General features: G+C 57.4%; 3 protein-coding genes across 9 annotated transcripts in view; 1 reads left to right on the top strand and 2 right to left on the bottom strand.

Moving 5' to 3' along the window:
• Positions 1–5,556: 5,556 nt before the first annotated feature.
• DNAJC30 (DnaJ heat shock protein family (Hsp40) member C30) lies at positions 5,557–7,279 on the bottom strand. The gene has a single exon (XM_082294607.1). The coding sequence runs from the start codon at positions 7,166–7,168 to the stop codon at positions 6,542–6,544; it is 627 nt and encodes a 208-aa protein (XP_082150733.1). The 5' UTR covers positions 7,169–7,279; the 3' UTR covers positions 5,557–6,541.
• On the top strand, positions 7,195–14,325 carry BUD23 (BUD23 rRNA methyltransferase and ribosome maturation factor; the record flags this gene model as incomplete). 7 transcript variants are annotated; one of them, XR_014226989.1, is made up of 13 exons in its annotated part: positions 7,195–7,406; positions 7,500–7,537; positions 7,830–7,925; positions 8,083–8,217; positions 8,308–8,404; positions 9,466–9,562; positions 9,949–9,999; positions 10,531–10,616; positions 10,830–10,875; positions 11,430–11,488; positions 12,512–12,601; positions 12,717–13,036; positions 14,042–14,325. XR_014226989.1 is itself a non-coding variant. In XM_082294602.1 (12 exons), 12 exons carry the CDS (start codon positions 7,195–7,197, stop codon positions 12,769–12,771), a joined length of 1,062 nt encoding a protein of 353 aa, XP_082150728.1. In that variant the 3' UTR covers positions 12,772–13,057. The 7 variants fall into 7 exon arrangements, 4 of the variants coding, with proteins under 4 accessions (XP_082150728.1, XP_082150729.1, XP_082150731.1 ...); XM_082294602.1 differs by lacking the exon at positions 14,042–14,325 and having other exon boundaries at positions 12,717–13,057; XM_082294604.1 differs by lacking the exon at positions 14,042–14,325 and having other exon boundaries at positions 7,245–7,406; positions 8,135–8,217; positions 12,717–13,057.
• A 2,096-nt stretch (positions 14,326–16,421) lies between these two features.
• The window catches only part of STX1A (syntaxin 1A), a gene marked incomplete at both ends in the record, with an annotated part of 71,812 nt that continues 67,449 nt past the window's right edge, over positions 16,422–20,784 (bottom strand). Inside the window, 4 exons of the mRNA XM_082294606.1 lie at positions 16,422–16,499; positions 17,145–17,255; positions 18,940–19,077; positions 19,389–19,462. Of these exons, the coding sequence (XP_082150732.1) occupies positions 16,422–16,499; positions 17,145–17,255; positions 18,940–19,077; positions 19,389–19,462 (401 nt within the window). The remainder of the gene's footprint in view (positions 16,500–17,144; positions 17,256–18,939; positions 19,078–19,388; positions 19,463–20,784) is intronic.

Genomic DNA, 20,784 nt, shown 5'->3' with positions numbered 1-20,784 from the left:
TGGGCTGTCACTGCCCTGCCACAGGGGACCAGGCACAGCACTGAGGCATGGGACAGTGCACGAGGAGCCAAGCTGTGTTGATTTGGCATGGCCTGGTTTTTTTGGTAGTGGGGCAGGGCCACAGAAGTGGCTTCTGTGAGAAGCTGCTAGAAGCTTCCACCATGTCTGACAGAGCCAGTCTCTGATGGCTCTGAAGATGGACATGCTGCTGGCCCCATCGGAGAGGTTGGTAACACCTCTGGGATGACACATTCAAGAAGAAAACCAAAGCAGCGCACGCCCAGTTGATTCCAGGGCTGGCGAGGCGCCGCCAGCGGGGCCTTCCCAGCGCAGAGCGAGGCGCTGCGGCCGCTGCCATCTCGGTGCGGCCCACAGCAAGCCTCGCCTGCCTGCTCGCCCCTGGCCAGCCACGCTGCGGGCAGGAGGCCAGGGCTGGTGGCGGCGGCTTCTCCTTCCCGGCGCCCGCACGAGGAGAGGCGTTGAACAGCACCAGCGCTGCGGCGGCCGCCAGTGCCCGCAGGGGCAGCGGGGCTGCCTGGCCAGCAGCGGAAACGTGGCGAGAGATTCTCCGACACGGAACCCAGACGAAATCAACCACTCGGCGCTGCGGGACGCTGTAAGAGTCTTTGAATTGGTGGAACTTGTTGGCAGTCGTACCTAGGAGCAGCAGTTTTTCTTCTAGTCAGAGAAGAGGAGGCAGTGAGAACACGTGAGGGAAAACAACATGGCAGCACCAAGGTCAGTGGGGAAGGAGGTGCTCCAAGAGCTGGAGCTGAGATTCCTCTGCAGGCCGTGGTGAGGACTGTGGTAAAGTAGACTGTCCCCTGCAGCCCATGAGGCCCACAGGGGATGCAGAGATCCACTCACAGCCCGTGAGAGAAGTACTGATGCTGGAGCGGGTGGATGCCGGAGAAAGCTGGGATCCAGTGGGAGACCCAAATGGAGAGAGAGGGCCATTGCTTCCAAACTGGAGCAGCCTATCCTTAAAAGACTGCACCCCGTGGACAAGTGACCCACACCGCAGCAGTCTCGGAAAGACTGCCCGTGGGAGGGACTCACATTGCAGCAATATTGGCAGGATTGCTGCTCGTGAGATCGGAGCCACGCTGGAGAAGTTCACGGACAACTGTCTCCTGTGGGAGGGACCCCACGGCACAGCAGAGGAAAAACTCTTCTCCCTGAGCAAACAGAAGATCTCGAGTGACGAACTGACCAAAATCCCCATGCCCTGTCTCCTGGCAGGGGCTGGAGGGAAGGTGTTTTAAAGGCTTATTTTACTTCTCATTATCCTTCACAGACTCTGTTAATAATAAAATTACTTTATACCTTTAAATTTTAACCTGTTTTGCCCTTAGAGTGTTTTCTCCCAGTCCTCATCTCAACTTATGAGCCCTTTGTTAATTTTTTCCCTTCTCCTCTGCTCAGCTGAGAACAAGAGCAAGCGAGCGAACCATTTTCATGAGTACTTGGCATTTGGCCAGTGTCAAACCATGACACAAGCCACCCAAAAACTAGCCAGGCCCCACCAGTGTGTCTCCCCAGGCAGTGCCTGTCTTGCATGGCTCCCCAGGGCTGGGCAGCCCCAGGCTGTGTGGGTCTGTCACCAGCTCCAGGACAAACTTCCCTGGCCCCATGCAGGTACAGAGTCACTCCAGTGGCCCCTTGAGTGTGGGCTCTCAGGGTGAGCAGCTGCCTCTGCAGCCTGGGGAAGGTGAGTGTGTCCTATGAGAGTTGCAGCACCAAAAGTGACAGTCTAAGCACCAAGGTAAGCTGTGCTGCCATGGTCTGCCTGTCGGACCATAGGAGCCCTGCAGCACCCAAGGCACCCGGCCTGTTCAGGAAGCACTGGGCAAGCCCTGGCCACCTCATGGTCCTGCTGGGCTGATCAACACCCCACTTCAGGGTGGGAAACCTTGGGGTCCTTTGGGAAGCTGCCAAGCCAGGTGAGCCCCTGCCCTGGGGCAGTTCCTCCCATCCTGCAGCTGGTCCTGTCCAGTTTGGAGCACATACTAGCTGGCCCTAGGACACCCCAATTGTAGCGATCCTGGCAGGCGTTGTCTGTGCACCCTGGTGCACCCCATATCCGTGGAGACTGAGTGGTATCTGCCTGCCCACTGCCACCAGCAGCCCCAGGCCCTTATAGGCCAGCTGGGACTGGAGACAAGGTTCTGCACAGCACAGGCAGGGACACTGGCTCACAGGAAGAAGCTGACAGCAGCCAGGGTGACTCCCTCTGCCCCTCCTGCCTGCACAGTGGCTCTCCCTGCCTGTCCCTGCCCTGCAGAATGGAGTCAAGGAGGGTAAAGGTGCTCCTGCTCACTCTGAGGAGGAGGAGGGGTTGCCACTGGGTATGCACCTGCATTCACATCTGCTGGAGCAGGCAGCAGCCTGGGCCCAGCCCAGCCCCTCTGCCAGCTGGTGTACAGCCAAACCTGGGCAGGGAGCTGGGGGTGCCCCCCCATCACTGGCTCTGTGAATGCCAGGCTGGATAAGGAGCAGCCCCCAGTCCAGAAAGGCCAGAACAGCTGGGAGAAGAGGGGTGCCCCCCACCTACCCGGGAAATCCCCTGAGCCACAACCCCCAGGCAATGGGGTGCAAAAGGGGTACAGACCTGAACTGGGGCAGCCAGGAAGGGGCTGCCAGTGTGCCCCAGCTGGGGCCCCCAGAGCAGGCACTGGGACTGTTGAGGGAAGTCTATTAACAATTAACTCTATTAACTAAGGAGTGGCCAAAGGGGATGCTGCTGAAGGGAGGGGGAGCTGCCCCCCCATCCTCGGGTGCTGCCAGCTGTAGCAGCCCTTACCTGGGAGGACAGAATCACCATCAGCAGGACTGGGGTGCAGAGTTCTGCCCACACAGGTGAGGGCTGCAGCTGTCCCAGGGGCTGTCCCTTCACCCCCATCCCTGCCAGACCAACCCCTTTTGGGGGGTGGAGGCTGATGGCCACCCCTTACTGCTGGACTCTGCTCCCCCAGCCTGCAGCTCCCTGTTCCTGCTCCTCATGTCCCCAGCCCACCTGGCACAGCCAAAGATCTGCCGACAGACAGGTTTAACCCCTTCCTTTCCAAAGAGGCCAGCTACTCCAGGAGGAGGGCCTGATGAGGCACTAAGACCCCACAATTCCAGGCTGCAGCACCTACCAGCTGAGGGGAGCAGCTCAGCACCCCAAACCTGCAGTTATGGGGACATCAGCCCAGAAGAAGGGGTGCGGAGTGGGGTCTGCACTGAGCTTGCAAAGCCTCAGCACCAGGGCCATCAGGCTTCATCCAGCTTGTCTAAGTTTCCGTGGAGCCTTAGATTTCCTTAGTTTGTCACAGCATCAAATTACCAAGTGGCTGTTAGCTCAGATTTTGGTGCTTCCCTTTAATGTCTGTTGTCAGTGATTCAGGGGTGGGAATAAGCAACAACAAAGAACCCAGAATAATCCCTGGGGTGAAGGTGCAGGGTAGAGCAGTCCAGGCCTGGATGGGTTGGCATGGAGTGATGGCTGAGGCCCCACCAGCAACTCACCCTCAGACAGTTCCTTTTGGTGACACAGAGCAGCCAAAACCTGATGCCCGGGTAAGAGAGTGAATCCATATGGATGCAATAGTGTATCTAATATGGATACAATACATCACTTGCAGGCAGGTGAAATGTGGAGCCACAGAGCGAGAAAGTGAGGGGGAGGGTGTGCTAGAGTATGTGTAAAAATGGTCCCAGTGGGCTTGAGATTGAGGAGAAAGAAATCCCTATTGTGAACATCACACTCCTCCCAGCAAAAGCCTCAGGATGCTCATGGTGACATCCCCAGCTGAAACTGCCACCTCACCTCCCCTCCAAGGGCACAGGCCCGGAGGGGCTGTGGACAGCTGCTACTGCAGTCTGTTACTGAGATCTGTGTTGTAGGGACTGGATACATCCTCAAAGGAGGAAAAGGACTTGGGAGTATAAACTGTTCCCTGCTATGACCCCTGCCAGTGGCTGCCTTGCCCCAGCTGCAGGAAGGTGGGCTCACAGGAACAACCCTCTGTGTGTCAGTATCCCCAAGGATGCATCCTGGTTCCCAAGATGTAATACAGTGAAGGCCACAGGGAATTACTGAGCTGCACCCACTGCTGATCTTCCAGCCTTGTACAGCTCACAGCCCCTGCCACCTCACACTCCTGTCACCATCAGCCCCTGGCATCTACACAGGCTGTGCTCACCTGGCTAAAGGAAAGCAACATGAAACCCAGTTGCTCCTGGCACCTCTCCATCAGGAAACAACTGGGGAACAAAAAGAATGCAATGACACTGTTGACACAAGGAGAAAAAGAGGCAGAAGAATGGTATGCTGAGAGCTGGTAGGCATTTGGACCAGCTCCAGCCTTTCTACCCAAGCTCCTGAAATCCTTCCCAGAGCAAAGGAGCAGTCAGACCTGACTAAGGCAAAGGTGACACTGGAAAGTTTCAGGGCACCCTCCTCTGACCAGGCAGTAGGTGAGTGCAGAGCACAGGGGATGTTACCAGCGCACAGCCACCCCCGGGTGTCAGGCAAGCACAGAACAGGACCTCCAGCAGTAGCAGGGAAGGCCATGGTGGTCCAGAGAGGCCACCCTGCCCTGCTGACTGCAGGCTGCATGCCCACCCTTCCCAGCAAGGGAGACAGAACCTCCCTCCCCACCCTCTTCTTCACTGGCTGAAGTCAGGATGTGAAACACCTGCCTGTCCCTGGTTTCCAGCAAGTGCAAGGAATATTTACCACCCAGGCCCACCAAAAGAAAGATGTGTCATTTTATCACCAATTTATGGCTGGATGTCTTTAATCTTCAAGATACATCATGGAGACCTGAAAATGAAGAACCAGTAGCAGGAACTGCCCAAACCACCTGTTTGGGTAGGAGCTAGAGAAATGCTCCCTAGTGCCCACTGCTTCCCACAGACATCGCTAGGTTTTCCAGCCTGGGAAGTAATGTTTCCTGCCAAATTCTGCCAAAAAAGCTTCCTCTGATCTTTCAAGTGATTTTGTTTACAGAATGAAGATAAGCATGAAAAATGCATCAGCAAGTGCCAGAGCCACAGAGACTTTCCCTCTGCAGCCAGCGAACACAGGGCTCCTGTTTCTCCCATGATGACATTTCAGTGCTGTAGTCCCAGGTAAAGGGACAGACTGGCATCCAGCAAGGATGCTGGAAAGCTCTCTGCCCATGGGCTGAATTTACTCCAAGCATGCAGCAGCCTCTAGCGTGCAGCTGGAAGTGGCACAAGGCTTTTGAGAGCAAGCAGAGAGCAATCCTGCACAACCAGCCGAAACAGTGGTCCCTGCCGTGCCACTGCCTCAGGCTCCCACCAGGATCACAGAACTCTGCAGTGGAAAACACAGGGCTTTCACTTTTAACATTCTTGTGCTGGGACAAAACACAACCCAGGGTCTGGGTCATGAGGTAACAAGGGCTGGGCTCCTGCTCACCCCCCTGACAGCAAACCCAGTGATGCACAGTCTTTGGCACTCTCAGGCCACTGCCATGAAGCTTCTCTCCCTCCAGGTAGCAGTGACATAGCACAGGTGAACCGTCACCCAAGGAGAGAGAAAAGTTTCTGAGAAACACAATCTTTAGTTCTTAAAACATTTCAGTATTAAAACAGGCAAATAAACTTGTGCAAATGATGCTCAGATACATGTAAAACACAGGAAATAGTACTTGGCGCTCACAGGTGCATCATGGCCAAAAGCCTCGGAGGCAGGAACTTGTGTAAAGTTTCTGGAAGGCCCTAGACAGGACAGAGGACTTCAGACACCAAAGTGTTTTGCCTCCACCTCCAGGCAATGTCACACACTGATCAGGACATGAGGCACCATGGGCTTGGGTTTCATTTTTCAAGTCTGAATCTAAGACTTCTGTACCCGCCACCCTGAGCAGGGTGATGCAGTTTGGACACCAAAAACTCTCTACAGATGTATTACCAGCAGGTGTGATAGCACAGAGGTGGCAGGTCTGGATCAGCAGAAACTAGAGCCACATCTGAGCATGAATGAGCATAGCCCTGAACACACACAGCACACACCACCTCTGACAGCCTTTAATCTCAGCTGCGGCTCACAAGAGGCACCTGGGGCTGTGCCAAAAGAGGGGACACATCCCAGTCCAGAGTCCAGGAACCATGTTTACTTGTCAGGCATTGTGTCTGTAAGTGGTATTGCTGAGGGGACACATCAGAACCCGCAGAGCTCCTGCACCACTTCTGCAAGGTCATGCTGGTGGCACAGTACAGCCTAGCCTAGCCTGTGGACCAGAGTGCACAGAGGGTATCCAGAGGTCACATCCTGTGCCAGCCAGGGGCACTCTGTGTCTGAAGGTCATGCTGGCAGAGGGGCCAGCTGGCTATGGAGCCTGCTGGTCATACACCATCCCTGAAGGTCACACCGACAGAGTGAAATGTCACAGCCTGAGCAGCAGATACAGGGCACTGCCAACAGCGTGTGCATGGCACACTCCCAGCCCGCTGCCAAGCTCCCTGGTGACACTGTGGAGCAGGGTGGGCGCTCCGGGGGCTGCCCAACCCCGCCGCGGCCCCGCTGTCACTTGAGGCCGTAGAGGATGGCAACACTCAGGAAGAAGAGGAGCCCGATCGAGAGATCGGAGAGGGCCCTAAGGCGTCCCTGTGCCGCGGCCTCCTCCCGCCGGAGGCGCAGCTGCTCCCGCCGCGCCCGCAGCAGCTGCTCCCGCTGCAGCTGCTCCCCGTAGTGCGCGCGGTAGAAGGCGTCGAAGTCGAAGGGTGGCGGGACGGGCCCCGGGCGGGCAGCGGGGGCGCGGGGCGGCGGCGAGGCAGCGGCGGGAGGGCGGCCCGAGGGCCGGGGTGCGTCGCGCAGCTCCTCGGCGCTCAGGAGCCCGCGGTCGTACTTGCGGCGCAGAGCGGCGCTGCCCAGCACCCGGTAAGCCTCGCTGACGGCGGCGAAGCGCGCGGCCGCGGCCGCACTGCCGGCGTTGCGGTCGGGGTGGTACCGGAACGACTGCTCGTAGTACGCCGTCTTGATCTGCGCCGCCGTCGCCGTGGACGGGACACCCAGCACCTCGTAGAGATCGCGGCGCGGCCGCGGGGCTCCAGCACCGCCCGTCTGCGCGGCCCGGGACGGTGGCGGGGCGCAGCCGGGCCGCGGGGCCGCGGGGAGGAGCCGCCGCAGCCGCCCGAGTGCCGCCAGCTCCATCGGGGCCTCAGCGCCCGGCCGGCGCCATGCCGAACGCCGCGGCGCGGAGCAGCGACGCCGGGCAGCAGCGGGAGCTGCGGCGCAGACAAGGAACGTCTGCACATACGTGGCTGAGTGGGCGGCGACCTCAGGCGGAGGCGCGGTCGCCAAGCAGTGACGTTGGGAAGCCGCGTGAGGTGGGGGCGTCAGGATGGCGGGCAGCGGCCGCCGGCCCGAGCACCGCGGGCCTCCCGAGCTGGTGAGCGGGGCGACGGAGGGGAACCAGGCTCCTCTGGGGTGGCCCCTCCTTGAGGTCCTGAGGCTCACCACCCCCGCTGCTCTCTCGTTACAGTTCTACGATGAGGCTGAGGCGCGGAAGTATACACAGAAGTATGGAGGGACCGGCGCTGCGGAACTGCAGGGCCGAGCGCGGCCTGTAGTGGGACGGGGAGGGGTCTCGTCATGGGGCGGGCATTGGGGGGACCCACCGGGGATGGGGACGGTCTGTCCTGGATCCTAGTGGGAGTAGCGGGGGCCCTGCCGCGAGGCCTGGGCGGTCCGGCCCCGACATGTGGCAGCGGCGGGGAGTGGAGAGGGTTAGATGCTGCCGTGAGGCGGTGTGGGTTCAAATCTAGCACTGTGGGGGTGTCCGCCCATCGCCCACGCTCTGCCTGTGCCTCAGCTCCCGGGTGGTGGAGATCCAGTCGCAGATGTCGGAGCGCGCTGTGGAGCTGCTGGGGCTGCCCGAGGACCGTCCGTGCCTCCTCCTGGACGTGGGGTGAGCGGGGCTTTGCCCGGTTCCATGGCACATGGAGCATCTGGGGCTGGAGGGATGCACAGGGCAAGGGGACAGCCAGGTCCCACAGCGCCAGTGTCTCTTGTGGGCTGAAGAAGAGGGACAGGCTGCTGTAACGTTGGTTGTGTCTGGCCAGCAGCAGCCTCAGACCAGCCCCATGATCCCAGCACTTTCCTCCTTCCTCCTCCTAGCTGCGGCTCAGGGCTGAGCGGGGATTACATCTCTGAGGAGGGTCACTACTGGATTGGCATGGACATCAGCCCTGCCATGCTGGGTGAGCACAACCTCCCTTGAGACCCCCACATCGCCTCAGAGACCCCAAAGGTGGGAGTTGGTTGCCTGAGATGTGTTCTGTTCTGTGCAGATGTGGCTGTGGAGAGGGAGGTGGAAGGAGACCTTCTCCTTGCAGATGTGGGTCATGGCATTCCCTTCAGGCCTGGCACATTTGATGGGTGTATCAGGTGAGTCTGTGCATTTAACTGAGCTTTCCTGATTCCCCACAGAACTGCACAGTACACATGGTGCACATCTGGTAAATCACAGGTGAGAAGGAACTGGCCGTGTCAGCCACTCTTTGCTCTGTGCAACTTGGCTCCATCACTTCAAGCCAAACCTCCAGAATTGTGGATGGTAGAAACAGCTTGTGACAGCTGTTTCCAAAGGGATGTTTGTCCTTTTGTGCTGGTGAGCTAGGAATTTTGTTGAAGAAAATATAATGAAATTGGGAATATTGTCAGGATGGCTGAGACCTGCACCAAGGAGGAGACCAGAGTATGTGGCATTGCTTAGAAAGGTCAGTCCCTGGATCAAGGATTTGATGATTGTTTTTGGGATGAAGGGGACAGAAGGACTTTTCTGCTTAGAGAACAGCTGGGAAGAAGCAGGGACTGCCCATTGCTGAGCCAAAAGCTGTGTTTTAGATTGCTCATTGGGAATACCTGCTTGGCCAGGCAAGGGACACAGCTGAGCTCTTGAATTCTTGCCAGGAACTGTAGTGATTGGACTAGGAATGGGTTCAAGCTGAAAGGGGAAAAATTTAGGTGAGATACACAGAAGAAATTCTTCCCTGTGAGGGTGGTGAGACCCTGGCACAGGTTGCCCAGCGCAGCTGCAGCTGCCTCATTCCTGGAAGTGTCCAAGGCTAGGCTGGACAGGGCTTGGAGCAAACTCGTCTAGTGGGAGGTGTTCCTGCCCATGGCAGGGGGTGGAACAAGCTGAGCTTTAAGGTCCCTTCCAACCCAAACCATTCTGTCATTCTATGATTTGAGCACTTGGACTAAAGGGAATGCCTGGTGATGCTTTTGTCCTTTAACTTATGCACCTCGTTGAGTTTTGGCATAGTGCATCTCCAGAGGAGTTTGTGTAACTGTAAAACAGAAGGCAAAGCTACACAGAGGAAATGAAATAATTTCTCTGAGGCCCAGCACATGCTTAGTACTGGAATTCAGCTCAAAGGGAGGTGGCAAGCTCTGTGAAGGAACCAATGACTCAAGTGTCCTGGGGGTCTTATTTTCCTTCTCAGTATTTCCGCAGTGCAGTGGCTCTGTAATGCTGACAAGAAATCACACAGCCCCCCAAAACGCCTCTACAGATTCTTCTCCACTCTTTACACTGCCCTGGTAAGTGCCACCCTCTACCAGCCAGGCCTCTGCTGCTCTTATGTCTTTGCTGGTGCTTTTTAACAAGATACTTCAAGTTTTAAGTAAATGCTGCTCTGAAGCAGAACTGGCAGGAGCACCCACTTGCCTACCTTCTTGCCTGGTGCTGCTTCTCATCAAGGTTGGACTTGATGGGTCTTGGTGGTCTTTTCCAAACTTAACAGTTCCATGATTCTGTCATCCCTGGTGTTCCCCCTGTGCCTTGCTGGCTCTGTGGGCTGAGCAGCTCTCCTGGGAGCCTTGTCCTGGAGGTTTTGGGGAGGAGGGAGCTCATCTGGGGCTGGGATGGGGTGACCAGAGGGGTTACCTGCACTGAGACAAGGTGTGACCAGGTTTATTTCCTGCAGGCCCGAGGATCCCGAGCTGTGCTGCAGTTGTACCCCGAGAACGCAGAGCAGGTACCGCCCATCAATCAGTCAGGAAGGGGTACAGGAAGAGAAATCATACGCTGTTTGGGGCTCTGAATGCATTGTGTTCTTCCACATCAAGTCTCTGTCCTGATTGCCAGTTGTAAAGCTCTTCAAAAGCCAAATGAAATAACCTGTAAGGAGGATACCCGGTTGCAATTTCTGTTGTTTCATAGATTGTCTTGGGCTGAGCCTTAAAATTAAAGTGGCAGGACACAGTGTGAATCTGGGTTTGAAGACTGGCTGTAGTCATCAGCACTGTACTGTAACTCAGGGCTGGAAAATCCAGCCCAGTACCCCTCTCCTAGAGAGTCTGCTGTGCCAGCTAACCCAGGCTAGACTGAGGAGCAGGGAATTGGTGTCTGGATGGTACTGCAGAATCAGGAAATAGGTGCAGAGCTTAGCAGGAGGAGGACCAGTCCATCTTGGGAATGCCCAATCAGCTGTGGTCCTCCCAGAGGTCTCTTGGGCTTTCCTGGGGGATGAGTGCTAATTAACTTTTGCACCTGCTGCTTTTCCCAGCTAGAGCTCATCACAGCCCAAGCCATGAGAGCTGGATTTACAGGGGGAATGGTGGTTGATTACCCCAACAGCGCCAAAGCCAAGAAGTGAGTGCTGGATCTCTGTGTGTTTGGGGTGAGGCCTGGGTTTAGCAGTGATTTTTTTTTTCCCCCCCTGAGCTGTTCTCTCTCCCATTATACAGTCCTGGACAGAGGTTACAGCTTAGATCTGACTCTGTTATAGACCATCTCAGTCTTGCCTGGGGACTGAGACTCACATGCTGAATCCCAGGTTCATGCTCCTTATTCTTGTTCTTTCAGGTTCTTCCTCTGTCTCTTTGTTGGGACATCAGGCACGTTACCAAAGGTGAGAACCTTCATAAGGCAGCAGAGCTGCTGTCCTGGCTGCTGGGTGATATGGAAGAGCTGTGAGCATTGTGAGAGCCAAACAGCTCTGTGAGTGCAGATGTGACTTTATTTACACATTTTCTGCCAGTCACCAAGCCCTGCTCTCATAGAATCACAGACTGGTTTGGGTTGGAAGGGACCTTAAAGCTCAGCTTGTTCCACCCCCCGGCATGGGCAGGGACACCTTCCACTACACCAGGTTGCTCTAAGCCCTGTCTAACCTGGCCTTGAAAACTTCGAGGAATGGGGCAGCTGCAGCTTCTCTGGGCAACCTGTGCCAGGGCCTCACCACCCTCCCAGGGAAGAATTTCTTCCAGTATCCAATCTAACCCTGCCCTTTTTAAAGCCATTCCTCTGGCATCTACTTTTTTTGCCATGATTTCTGGAAGACCAGTTTGTTCCTGCTCTGGTCCTTCCCCTTGCAGATCCCTGCATTCCTCTTAGTTTTGATGGGCTGACTAATAGCTGTGCCTGGTCCAGAGGAGAAGACAACTTCCCAATTTTGCTTTCCAGGGCCTTGGTACCGAGTGTGCCAATGAAGAGCCACACCAGGCAAAGTTCACCAATGAGAGGTATCACATGGGGGTGAGGCTGCAGGTTCTCCCCAACAAGGAGGGGGGGCTTTGAGGGCTGGGTTTTACTGGGGACCACAGTGCTGCTGTGGGAGAAGCAATGGGAGGGGAAGGACAGGGAGGACTCTTAGTAGCCCAGAAGAGAACTGCTTTATTTTCCCAAGGGCCTGGACACGGGGAACAAGACTATCCCAGGGCTCTTCCATGGGGTTGTAGGTGCTTACCCTAGGGCTGCACCTGAGCAGTCAGTCAGGTGTGCTTTCTGTCCAGCACTGGGCTCTCCAGCTGGGACCAGCAGTGTGAGAGAGGGAATGTTTTCAGGGCTCATGATAGAGGCATGGAGGCAGGCTGCTGTGCCTGAGTCCTGGCCTTCCCTTTTTCCTCCAGTCCAGGTCTTTGCTCAGCTCTGCTTAGCTGTGGCCTGGGGGGTTTCTACTGCTGGCCAGGTCTCTTCCCATGGCAGTGGTGCAGGCAGGAGCCCCTCTTGCAGCCAGTGGGAGAGACAGAGAACAAAAACCAGAGGAAAGTTGTCGTGGCTGCTAGGAGCTTGTGGCTGCCATGTTTTCCTGCCTCTTACATTGCTGTTCTCTGCTTAGTCTAAGGGGTATCTGGTCTTGGAGGGCAGTAGCAGAGCTGGGAACCTTTTAGGAAGCCTGACTTTGTCTGCCTTGTTTGAAGTAGAGCAGACAAGGGGAAGGTGGTTGAGCATGAGCCTATAATCCCCTGAGATCCCAGAGTGCAGCATGCTGCTGGTGTGACACGGGGTATGGCATGGGGGTGTGCTGGACTGCTGCAGTTCATAGGTCAGCATCCCTCAGCTCCAAGCCAGGGCTGGAATCAACCTCCTCCAGTGTGTCTGGAGTTTGGCCACATGTCCCAGTGCTAGCTGAGCCTCTTGTCTAGGGGTGGTGGGAGGAAAACTTGCTACTTTTGTGACCCAGTTCTGGGTGACAATCCTCCAGGGCAGAGAGATGTGTCCCTGCACCGAAGTTCCTCTCCAGCTGCTGTCCACTTTCCCCATAGGACACGATTCAGAAATGTCAAGGGCAAGTCTGTAAAGAAAAGCCGGGACTGGATCCTGGAGAAGAAGGAGCGTAGAAGACGCCAGGGCAAGTGAGTCCTGCCTCAGAGGCTGGTCTGGCCTGCTGTCACCTGCCACAAACCTGCTCCCTTCCCCTCCCAGCATGACCTGCAGGTGGTGCTGAGCTGTTCCCTGCTTTTCCCCCAGGGAGGTGCGAGCAGATACAAAATACACGGGTCGGAAGCGCCGTCCTCACTTCTGAATTGCTCTGGACACTGCTGGCATGGAAGGTGGCATGTGAGTGCCTCCAGCGAGCCCTCCTGTGGATGGCACCCCATGCCTGGGCACTTGCTGGGACTGGTCATTGTGGCTCTTGAAGGTGCAAACTGGCTCAGGTGCTGCCAAACAGCAAAGCTTCCGGTCCTGTTTCCCTGGTGAAGGTGCAGACAATGCTCTGGCTGCTTGGGTGTCTGCAGTGCCATCCCTTACCTTACCTTCCCGAGTGCAGTGAGCCAGCTGAGCTCCAGGTAAGCCAGGACGTGATATCCAGTTCCTCACTAAAGAGTCAAAGAGTTGGAAGTGTTTGCTCATCTCCTGCGTCCTGCCCTTGGCACTGGGAGTACTGAGGGGGGAATAAGGTACCTCATTCTCTGCCAGCTTCCCCTCTGCCTGCAGAGGATCCACACTATCAAAGTGTAGATCCATGAGGACAAAATTCCTCCTGGTACAAGTGTTATTCCAGTAGCCATTTGCTCCTGTCGGTGCTTGGTGCCAAGCCTACCATTTGCTTTAGGGCTTCCAGGGTGCTGGGGCTGACTGGATCCCCCGTCACCTTTTCCCTTCCCTTGAAGCAAGGAGAGGTGCCACCCAGAGCTTTACAGTTACAAATGTTTATTCTACATAAAAATTCCACAAAATGGGAAGCTGTTTTGCACCCAAAGCCTTGGGAGAAGAAAGGGATGGTAGCAGGGAGGGAAAGAGGGAAGGAGGAGAGAGGCAACATACAGTGTTATCCAGCCCAGTGAGACAGAGCAAGCCAGGGTCAAGATCCACATAGAAAACAAGGACACTTAGCTCACAGTACAGCAACAGTAGAACTCCACGGGGGGCTCGGAAAGCCTTCAAGTACATTAATTACAAAAAAACCCAATCCCCAGTTCAAGTGCAAGCTGTGCGTGCCCCACACTGCTCATGGAATACTGCATCAACAGGCTCCCGTCACGGGGAGGGTGGGTGGCACTTGGAACAGAGGTGGTGGAACCCAAAGGACAAGCAGGTGTAGGTTGGGGGCTGGAAAGAAAAGGTGAAACGTCTTCCCAAAGCACAACCACACTTGGTGATTTGGTCTGTACATGCAATGACAGGTAGGTAAAAAGGAACTCAGTGGGGCTTCCCGTAGTGCAGGGGTAATTATTGCACCAAAACACCCTCCCCTCACAGCGAGGACAGTGTGAGCCTGCCTGTGGGACAGCAGTGGTAGCCTGCTCCTCATCTCCCTTGATTCTTGACCCCAGCACCGCTGCTGCCCACAGGATCCCAGCAAAGTGCCAGCAGTCCTGACTGGCCCCATCCGACTCCTGCTGCTGTGGGGGCTGCTGGCAGTGGTGGTGCCAACAAGGAGCAAGAGCCAAGAATCCCCCTAAGTGCTGTTCCTGGTCTTGTGCCTTGACAGGGATGCCACAGCCCCGATGTCAGGTGAGCTTGTGCCACTAAAGCTGCTGCTTGGAAGAAAAAAAGTCACCTTGTGCTAGCAGTGGGCATGGCTGCAGGGCAGGAGCCCGGGAGGAGGGTTTTCCTGCCTTCCCAGTGTTATTGCTTCCTGGAGGGGCCCTGGGGCTCTTGCTGGCCTGGCAGAGTGAGCATGGACAGCAGTGGCAGGGAGCTGCTGAGGGACAGGAGTATGGTCACTCCCTTTTCCTGCAGCCAGATGTCCCTCTGGAGCAGAAACCTTGCCTGCATGGTCCTGGTGCCCCAAGCCCTTCAGTGCACATAGGCTGCAGTGCTGGAACTCACATCGGTTGGTGGGACTGTGAAAGAAGGGGGCTTTGGTTGTTCCCATGGCCGCACCCTGAGGCGCTTGGACTGGGCAGTGCAGGGAACCAGGCTGGACCCTCTTCCCAAGGGCAGCTGCATGCAACAAGGGGCTGTATGGGGGAAACCTCGGGTGACAGTGGCAGAGAAGGATCTGTGTCAGGGCTGCTGCTCGGCAGGGCTGGCCCTGGGGGAGGCAGCGCTCTGTGGCTGCAGCCATTGCCTTTCCCCTGCACCCAGGGGCACCACACACAGCCAAGTGCCCTGAATCACAGCACCATGCCAGCTTGTGGAGCAGCCCTGCCCTGGTGCTGGTGGGAGCTGGGAGGTCATGCTGCCTGAGACTGGAATACTGGCTGCCATCAAGTGTCCCTTTTCTACCACCAGCACCTGGGCTGACAGCCAGCCCCTGTCCCAGTGTGGCAGCGAGCCTGGCCTACCTTGGGACTCCTCTGTGGTCCTTTGGCATGTGCACAGGCCAGCCAGAGCCCTGGGGTCTCCAGAGGAAGGTGGGGGCAGAGCCTTGTCCCCAGCCCGAGGGAAACAGGCAGTGGCAGCACTGAACCCCCCTGAGCTGCCAGTGGGCTTGGACCCCACGGCAGCTGCATCCATGTCACAGGCATAGCAGAGGACACAGGGCACCCAGGTTGTCCCACGGCACCCCACTGAGAGCAGGTGCCTCACTGGATGGCTGGGCAGAAGGGCACTGTACCAGCAGCAGCAGCAGGGTGCCAGGACATGGAAAAGAGGCAGTCAGGCAGTGGCCTCTTCAGGACCGGGTTGGATACAGGAGGAAGGTTTCTACTCCTTGTCTGCAGGGGGCTGGATGCAGCAAGGGCTGCTTCTGGGACCACAACAGGAGAAAGCCCAACTGCCTCCAGCCCCCAGCCACGGGTATGGAAAAGCAAGTCTGGAGCAGCCCTGCTTGCAGGTGAGTGCTGCCAGGGGCTGTGGACATCAGCAACAGCCCCAAACCGCGGTGGGCAACAGGAGCCAGGACCACCATGTGCCAGGGCTGAGAGCACAGTGATGAGGCTGTGTTGCAGGGTGAGCAGCCAGTGAAATTTGCTGGCCTTAAGACCACCCATGCCATCCTGCCCTGTCAGGCCAGCATCCAGGAGCAGCACTGGCCCCCACATGCCGTATTCCTGTCCCCAGGCAACTGTGATGGCCCCAAGCAGCAGCTCCTTATTCCACACTGCTCCATCAGGCACCCACCACCTGCAGTGGCATGTCCAGCCCTTGACACCCTACTGGGGTGAGGGCTCATGTAGGGAGGGGGCAGCCCTGCCACCGGAAGAATGGCAGGGATGGAGCCCCAGAGCCAGACACAGTCACTGGCCAGGCAGGGCTGGGCAGAGCACACCCCTGGGGAAGGGCCCCGAAGAGAAGCAGCCCAAGGGAAGGTGTTTGCAAGCATAGATGCAGCTGACAGACATGAGAGTTCAAGGTGATGGGCAAGCTGGGGAAGTTGACTGGGCATCATACTCCCAAGGACCCCTAACACCCACCATCGGTCCCTCCTCCTTCTCAGCTGTCACTAACAGACTGCCCATCACAGGAGGAGCAGCAGTGCCCAAGGGCATTTCTGTTCCCCACCTGGTCCCAGCCAGCCACCCAGCCTGGAGCAGTGATGAGAGCTTGGGTTCCCCCCCAGGGTCCCCCTTGCGCCCATCACCTGTCCCCCACCTGCGCCCCAGGGCCGGAGCTCCCTCCACACAGACGCACCGCACCGCACACACAGCGTCACAAACAACCATGCATTAGAAACTGAAATGCTGCTGGGAGGCTCCGGGGCTGCGTGGGTTGCTCCGGTGTGGCTGCAGCCCCATGGCACGCGCGGCTCCATCCATCGCACACAAACAGTCCTGTGGGGTGAGTCTAGCCGAAAATGCCGCCGAAGGTGGAGGCGATGACGATGCCCAGGATCACACAGCAGATTATGATCATGATCTTCTTCTGCTCAGGTGTCCCAGCAGCAGTAGGGAGAGAGGGGAGGGAGCATGGTGAGTGCTGGGGAAGGATGGACCCAGGAGCTTGGAACGGCAGTCTGTCCTATTCCCCTTTGCCCGTGGTGGGCTCTGAGCAGCACCTTGGAAGCCAGAAGGGCTCTGGCAGTCCTGGGCAGGGATGGGCACCCCTGCTCCTGCTTCAGCCCTGGGTTGGCAGAGCTGAGCTGGTGGCCCTCAGGTCTCCAAGCTGATAGAGGACCAGATGTTGGAAGCAGGACAGGCACCTGGCACTGTGCTCAGGGTCTGAGCTGGCCCATGATCTTTCCCTACCTTTTTTTGCAAGGGACGTGGCTCTCACAGCTTGCCTGGTCCAGGGGTCCACCTTGTCCCTTCTCCTCCCCCCAAGCAGCACCCCTGCCCTATGGCTCATTGTCAGCTTTCACACAGTCTGTGCTGAGAGCTCTGCCTCAGCTGTGCAACCCTCAGGTTGTGGCCTGGTCCCAGTGGTGTGGGGTAATGTGGTCCCCAGGCACCTGCAAAGTTGTGCCAGGCTGCCTGGAGCAGGCAGAGTGCCAGCCGGGCCCTGCCCCTGGGATGGAGGTGTCAGCAGTGCAGGCAGGGCAGATGGGCCCCAGCCAGAGCCGTGACTCACCCGTCTGGCTTTGCTCTGGTACTTCACCGCTTTTTTGGTGTCGGACACAGCCCGCTCCACATAGTCCACCGAGTGCTCCACGTTGTACTCGATGCGGTCAATCATTTCTCCCTGCAGAAGGAGGAAACAGCCCACGCGCCCGCACGCGTGCACATGTGAGCTCCTTCCTGCTCCGCTGCTCTCTGGCTCCGAGTGGATGCTGCCCTGCCCAGCAGCCCTGCATGGAGAAAAGCACTATCACAGCTGCCTGTGGGCACTGGGTGTTTCCTGGGGTGCCCTGGCGTGCAAACTCTGGACTGCATGCCCCATCTCAGAGGATCTCTGTGAACATCCCAGCAGGGAGACAAGCAAGGGTGAGAGACAAGGGAGTCTCCAGCCTGGTCCTGGCACTGACCTGTCCAATATCTCAGGTGACATCAAAGCCACAACTGGATCTACACCAGCACCACACCACGTGTTGCTGAAACCAAAGGCATGGCAGGGAGCAAGGACAGCACCAGTAGCACCACGTGGGATGCTCACGAAACCATGCACATGCAGGGACCAGGGACCACTGCTCCGATCCACACAAGCGCCACACTGAAGGCAGGAGGGTCCAGAGCAAGGCCAGCCGAGATTGCAGGGCCCTGCAGGGACCTCTGCCCCTGCTGCAGGGGAAGGTTGGGAGTGGGGGCTCCTGTGGGTGTGGGGACATGGGTTGGGGTGAGCTCCTCCAGCCTTGTTCACCTCCTTTGGCCCCATCCTGACTGAGTAGGGAAACAACCAAGTCCTGCAGCAGCTGGACAGGGTTGGCAGGAATGGGAGGTTTGAAGCCCTGTGTCCTTCTGCATGGCATGGAGGGAATTGGGGCCACAGAGCCATGGGCTGATAGCTAGCAACTCTGCAATGCCCATTTCTCAACCTAATGCTGGAGAGCACAGGGAGGACAAACCTTGAGGCCCAGAGGTGCTGAGCACTGAGCCCCACCAGCTGCTCCCTGTCCTGCATAAAGCTGCTGCTGCTTCTCCCTGCCTGTGCCATGCCTGGAGCAGAGCAGAGCTGCCAGCACTGCTGCCTGCCCAGCACCCCTTTGTTCCCAGTACCAGCAGCTCTGAGCTTCTCACCCACAGGACAAGGGTGCTGGCACTGTCCAGACCTTAGAGCAGGGCAGGGAATCATGAATTCCCCGCCTATGTCCCCCATGGCAGACAGGACAGGCCACCAACGCCACTGTGACCCAGTGACCCTTGCCGTCCTGCCAGCGGCCATCCCAGCGCCACACGAGCGGCAGCCATGCAGGAGCAGCCATGCAAAGCAGAGCATGCAGCACCACGGGTCTCAGCCAGTGGGCCTTTACCTGCCACCGACGTCTCCTCGGGCCATGGCAGCATGGCGGGCAAGAAGGGGGGTGAGCAAAGACACAAGAGCACGTGCCTAGCTGAAGGGACTGGTGCCGTGGGCTGGCAGCACGGCCGAGGGGGCACCCCGAGCTCACCCACCTGGGCCTGGTGCTCCAGGAAAGATGAAGAAATCTCCCCCTGCATGGCAGCCACCCACTGCCCTCCTTCTGAGCCCCTCACTGAACCTCCCACCCCACACACACAGCACCCCAGCTCTGGGGTGCCAGGCAGGTGGTTCCAGCCCTGGGGAGCCAGTTCAGCCCCACTGGGAGCCATGCTGGTCCTAGATGTGGTTTTTCCTCTCAGCACCCACCCAGGCAGGGGAGCACTGCTCTCCAGCTTCCCCACCCACCACAGGGAGCCCCATTTCCCTCCAACCCCTTCAGGTGAGCCCCTGGGCTGCACCATTACCCCACCTGGCTCTCCACCAGCATGGCCATGTCCATGAACATGTCGTGCAGCTCTCGGATGCTGTTCTCCAGTTTGATGATCTCGCTGTGCCGTGTCTCAATCTCATTCAGTGCCTGCTTGGTGATGTTTGAATCCATGATGATCTGCAAAGAAAATAAGGCCACTGAGCACCCTGCTCAGCCCCAGCTCTGACACTGGAATTGGGGGCATTAAGAGAGGGATGAGCAAGAGCTACAGAGCCCTTCCAACCACCCCAAGGCAGCTAGTTTGCAGCAGGATGCTGGGATGGAGACTACTCCAACAGCATCCTCGGGCCAGACCTGAGCCCCTAGGCCCCCCTCCTACATGGGCTGTGTTCATTACTCGTGTACTGAGGCCAGTGTGGCAGCACGTCCACTAGCCCATCCCCTGGGCTGAGGGGGCTGGCTCAGCTGCAGCTTGTGTCAGTGCTTACCCCAGAGGAGAAGATGGCCGGGTTGCCGCTCTCCAGCATGTCCTCCAGCTCCTCACTGGTGGTGGTCCTGCCAGCTGCAACAACACAACAGAAGTTAGCCAGGAACCCCCTGTCCCCATCATTGGTCCCACAGCCCCACCACAGGGCTCTGCTGGCTTCATGGTATTTTTCCCATGAGTGGAACAGAGCAAAGCTTTCAGCCCCAAGAGCATACAGGGCAGTTTGAGGGACTGCCCTCCCACAACCTGGCTGACACCCCTCATTTTAAGGGCATCAAGCTGCCAGCTTGGCTCAGCTCACACAGGAACATCCATCTGTCCCTCCTGGACAAATTGACTGCTCGTGCAGGGAAGGGAGCAGTGCTAAGGGACCAGCAGCCACCAGCATCCATGGTGGCTGTGAAAGAGGAGGGATGGGCAACAAGCCACAAGCAGGCATGTTCTTGTCAAACCCTGTCCCAGCCAGTTCAACACCTTGAGGACACTGGGCTCAGCTGGACTGCCCAAGTTTTAGCCCTGCTGCTGTGTGACAGAAGCCAGGCTCTGTCCTTCCCCCTGTGGTAAAACCCTCTGTATCTCTGGGGACCTCCAGCCCCATGGCTCCTCTGGAAGCAATTCACCCACAGCACGTGGTTCTTTTCCTTCCCTTACCCACTGCATACAGTGGAGAGAGATGCTGATCACTCCATGGGTGACACTGATCCCTGCATTAACTGCAGTGTATTCTTTGGGCTAGCAGCCATGTGGGACATGTGGAATTACAGCCAAATAGATGGAGATGCTGGGCAGGGCACTGGGGCTGCCCAGTGGGATGGGGAGGGTGAGCAGGTCACCTGAGACAGGGCAAGTGACACCCACTAGTGCAAACGGGGCAGTCAGGCAGGAACAGCTAATGAAGTGATTCCACCAAGCTTGATGAAACCAAAACCTGCAGGGCAGGGCTGGGGTCTGTAGATACTCCCCTGTGACATGCTGCCTGCAGCCAGTGGTACTGAAAGGGACCTCCAGGATGAATGCAGGGCACCTTAGAGTAGGGGAATGGAGCAGAGCGGATCACAGCTCCCAGACCCATGGGCAGAGGTTGGAGTTCTGTGTGAGGCTGGTCTAGACAACTATGACCTGGTAGTGACCCTGAAGCCCTGAGAAGCTGCTGTTTTGAGTCACAAAACCAGCTTGAGCCCTGTCTGTGCCCCGTGAGAGTTCACAGATGCATGTGAGGCCTGAGCTTTGCCATCTGCGTGCTCACGGACCTCAGGATCAATCACCCTCCCCACCTTCCCCAGCTCTGAGAAGAGGCCACAGACCTTTTCCAGACACTGTTACATGTTTTAGGGTGACAGAGCATCACTCCCACCAAGGATGACCCATGACACCCCCTTGCCACCTTTCTTGTCTGT

The sequence above is a fragment of the Coloeus monedula genome (genome assembly GCF_965178545.1).
Source record: "Coloeus monedula genome assembly, chromosome: 20".
NCBI classification, from domain to species: Eukaryota; Metazoa; Chordata; class Aves; order Passeriformes; family Corvidae; genus Coloeus; species Coloeus monedula.
The sequence above is the reverse complement of the archived record's forward strand: the minus strand, read 5'-3'. Positions and strand labels throughout refer to the sequence as shown.

Coding starts and splice junctions, on each gene's coding strand:
- DNAJC30 (XM_082294607.1), bottom strand. CDS start 7,168: ATGGAGCTGGCGGCACTCGGGCGGCTGCGGCGGCTCCTCCCCGCGGCC.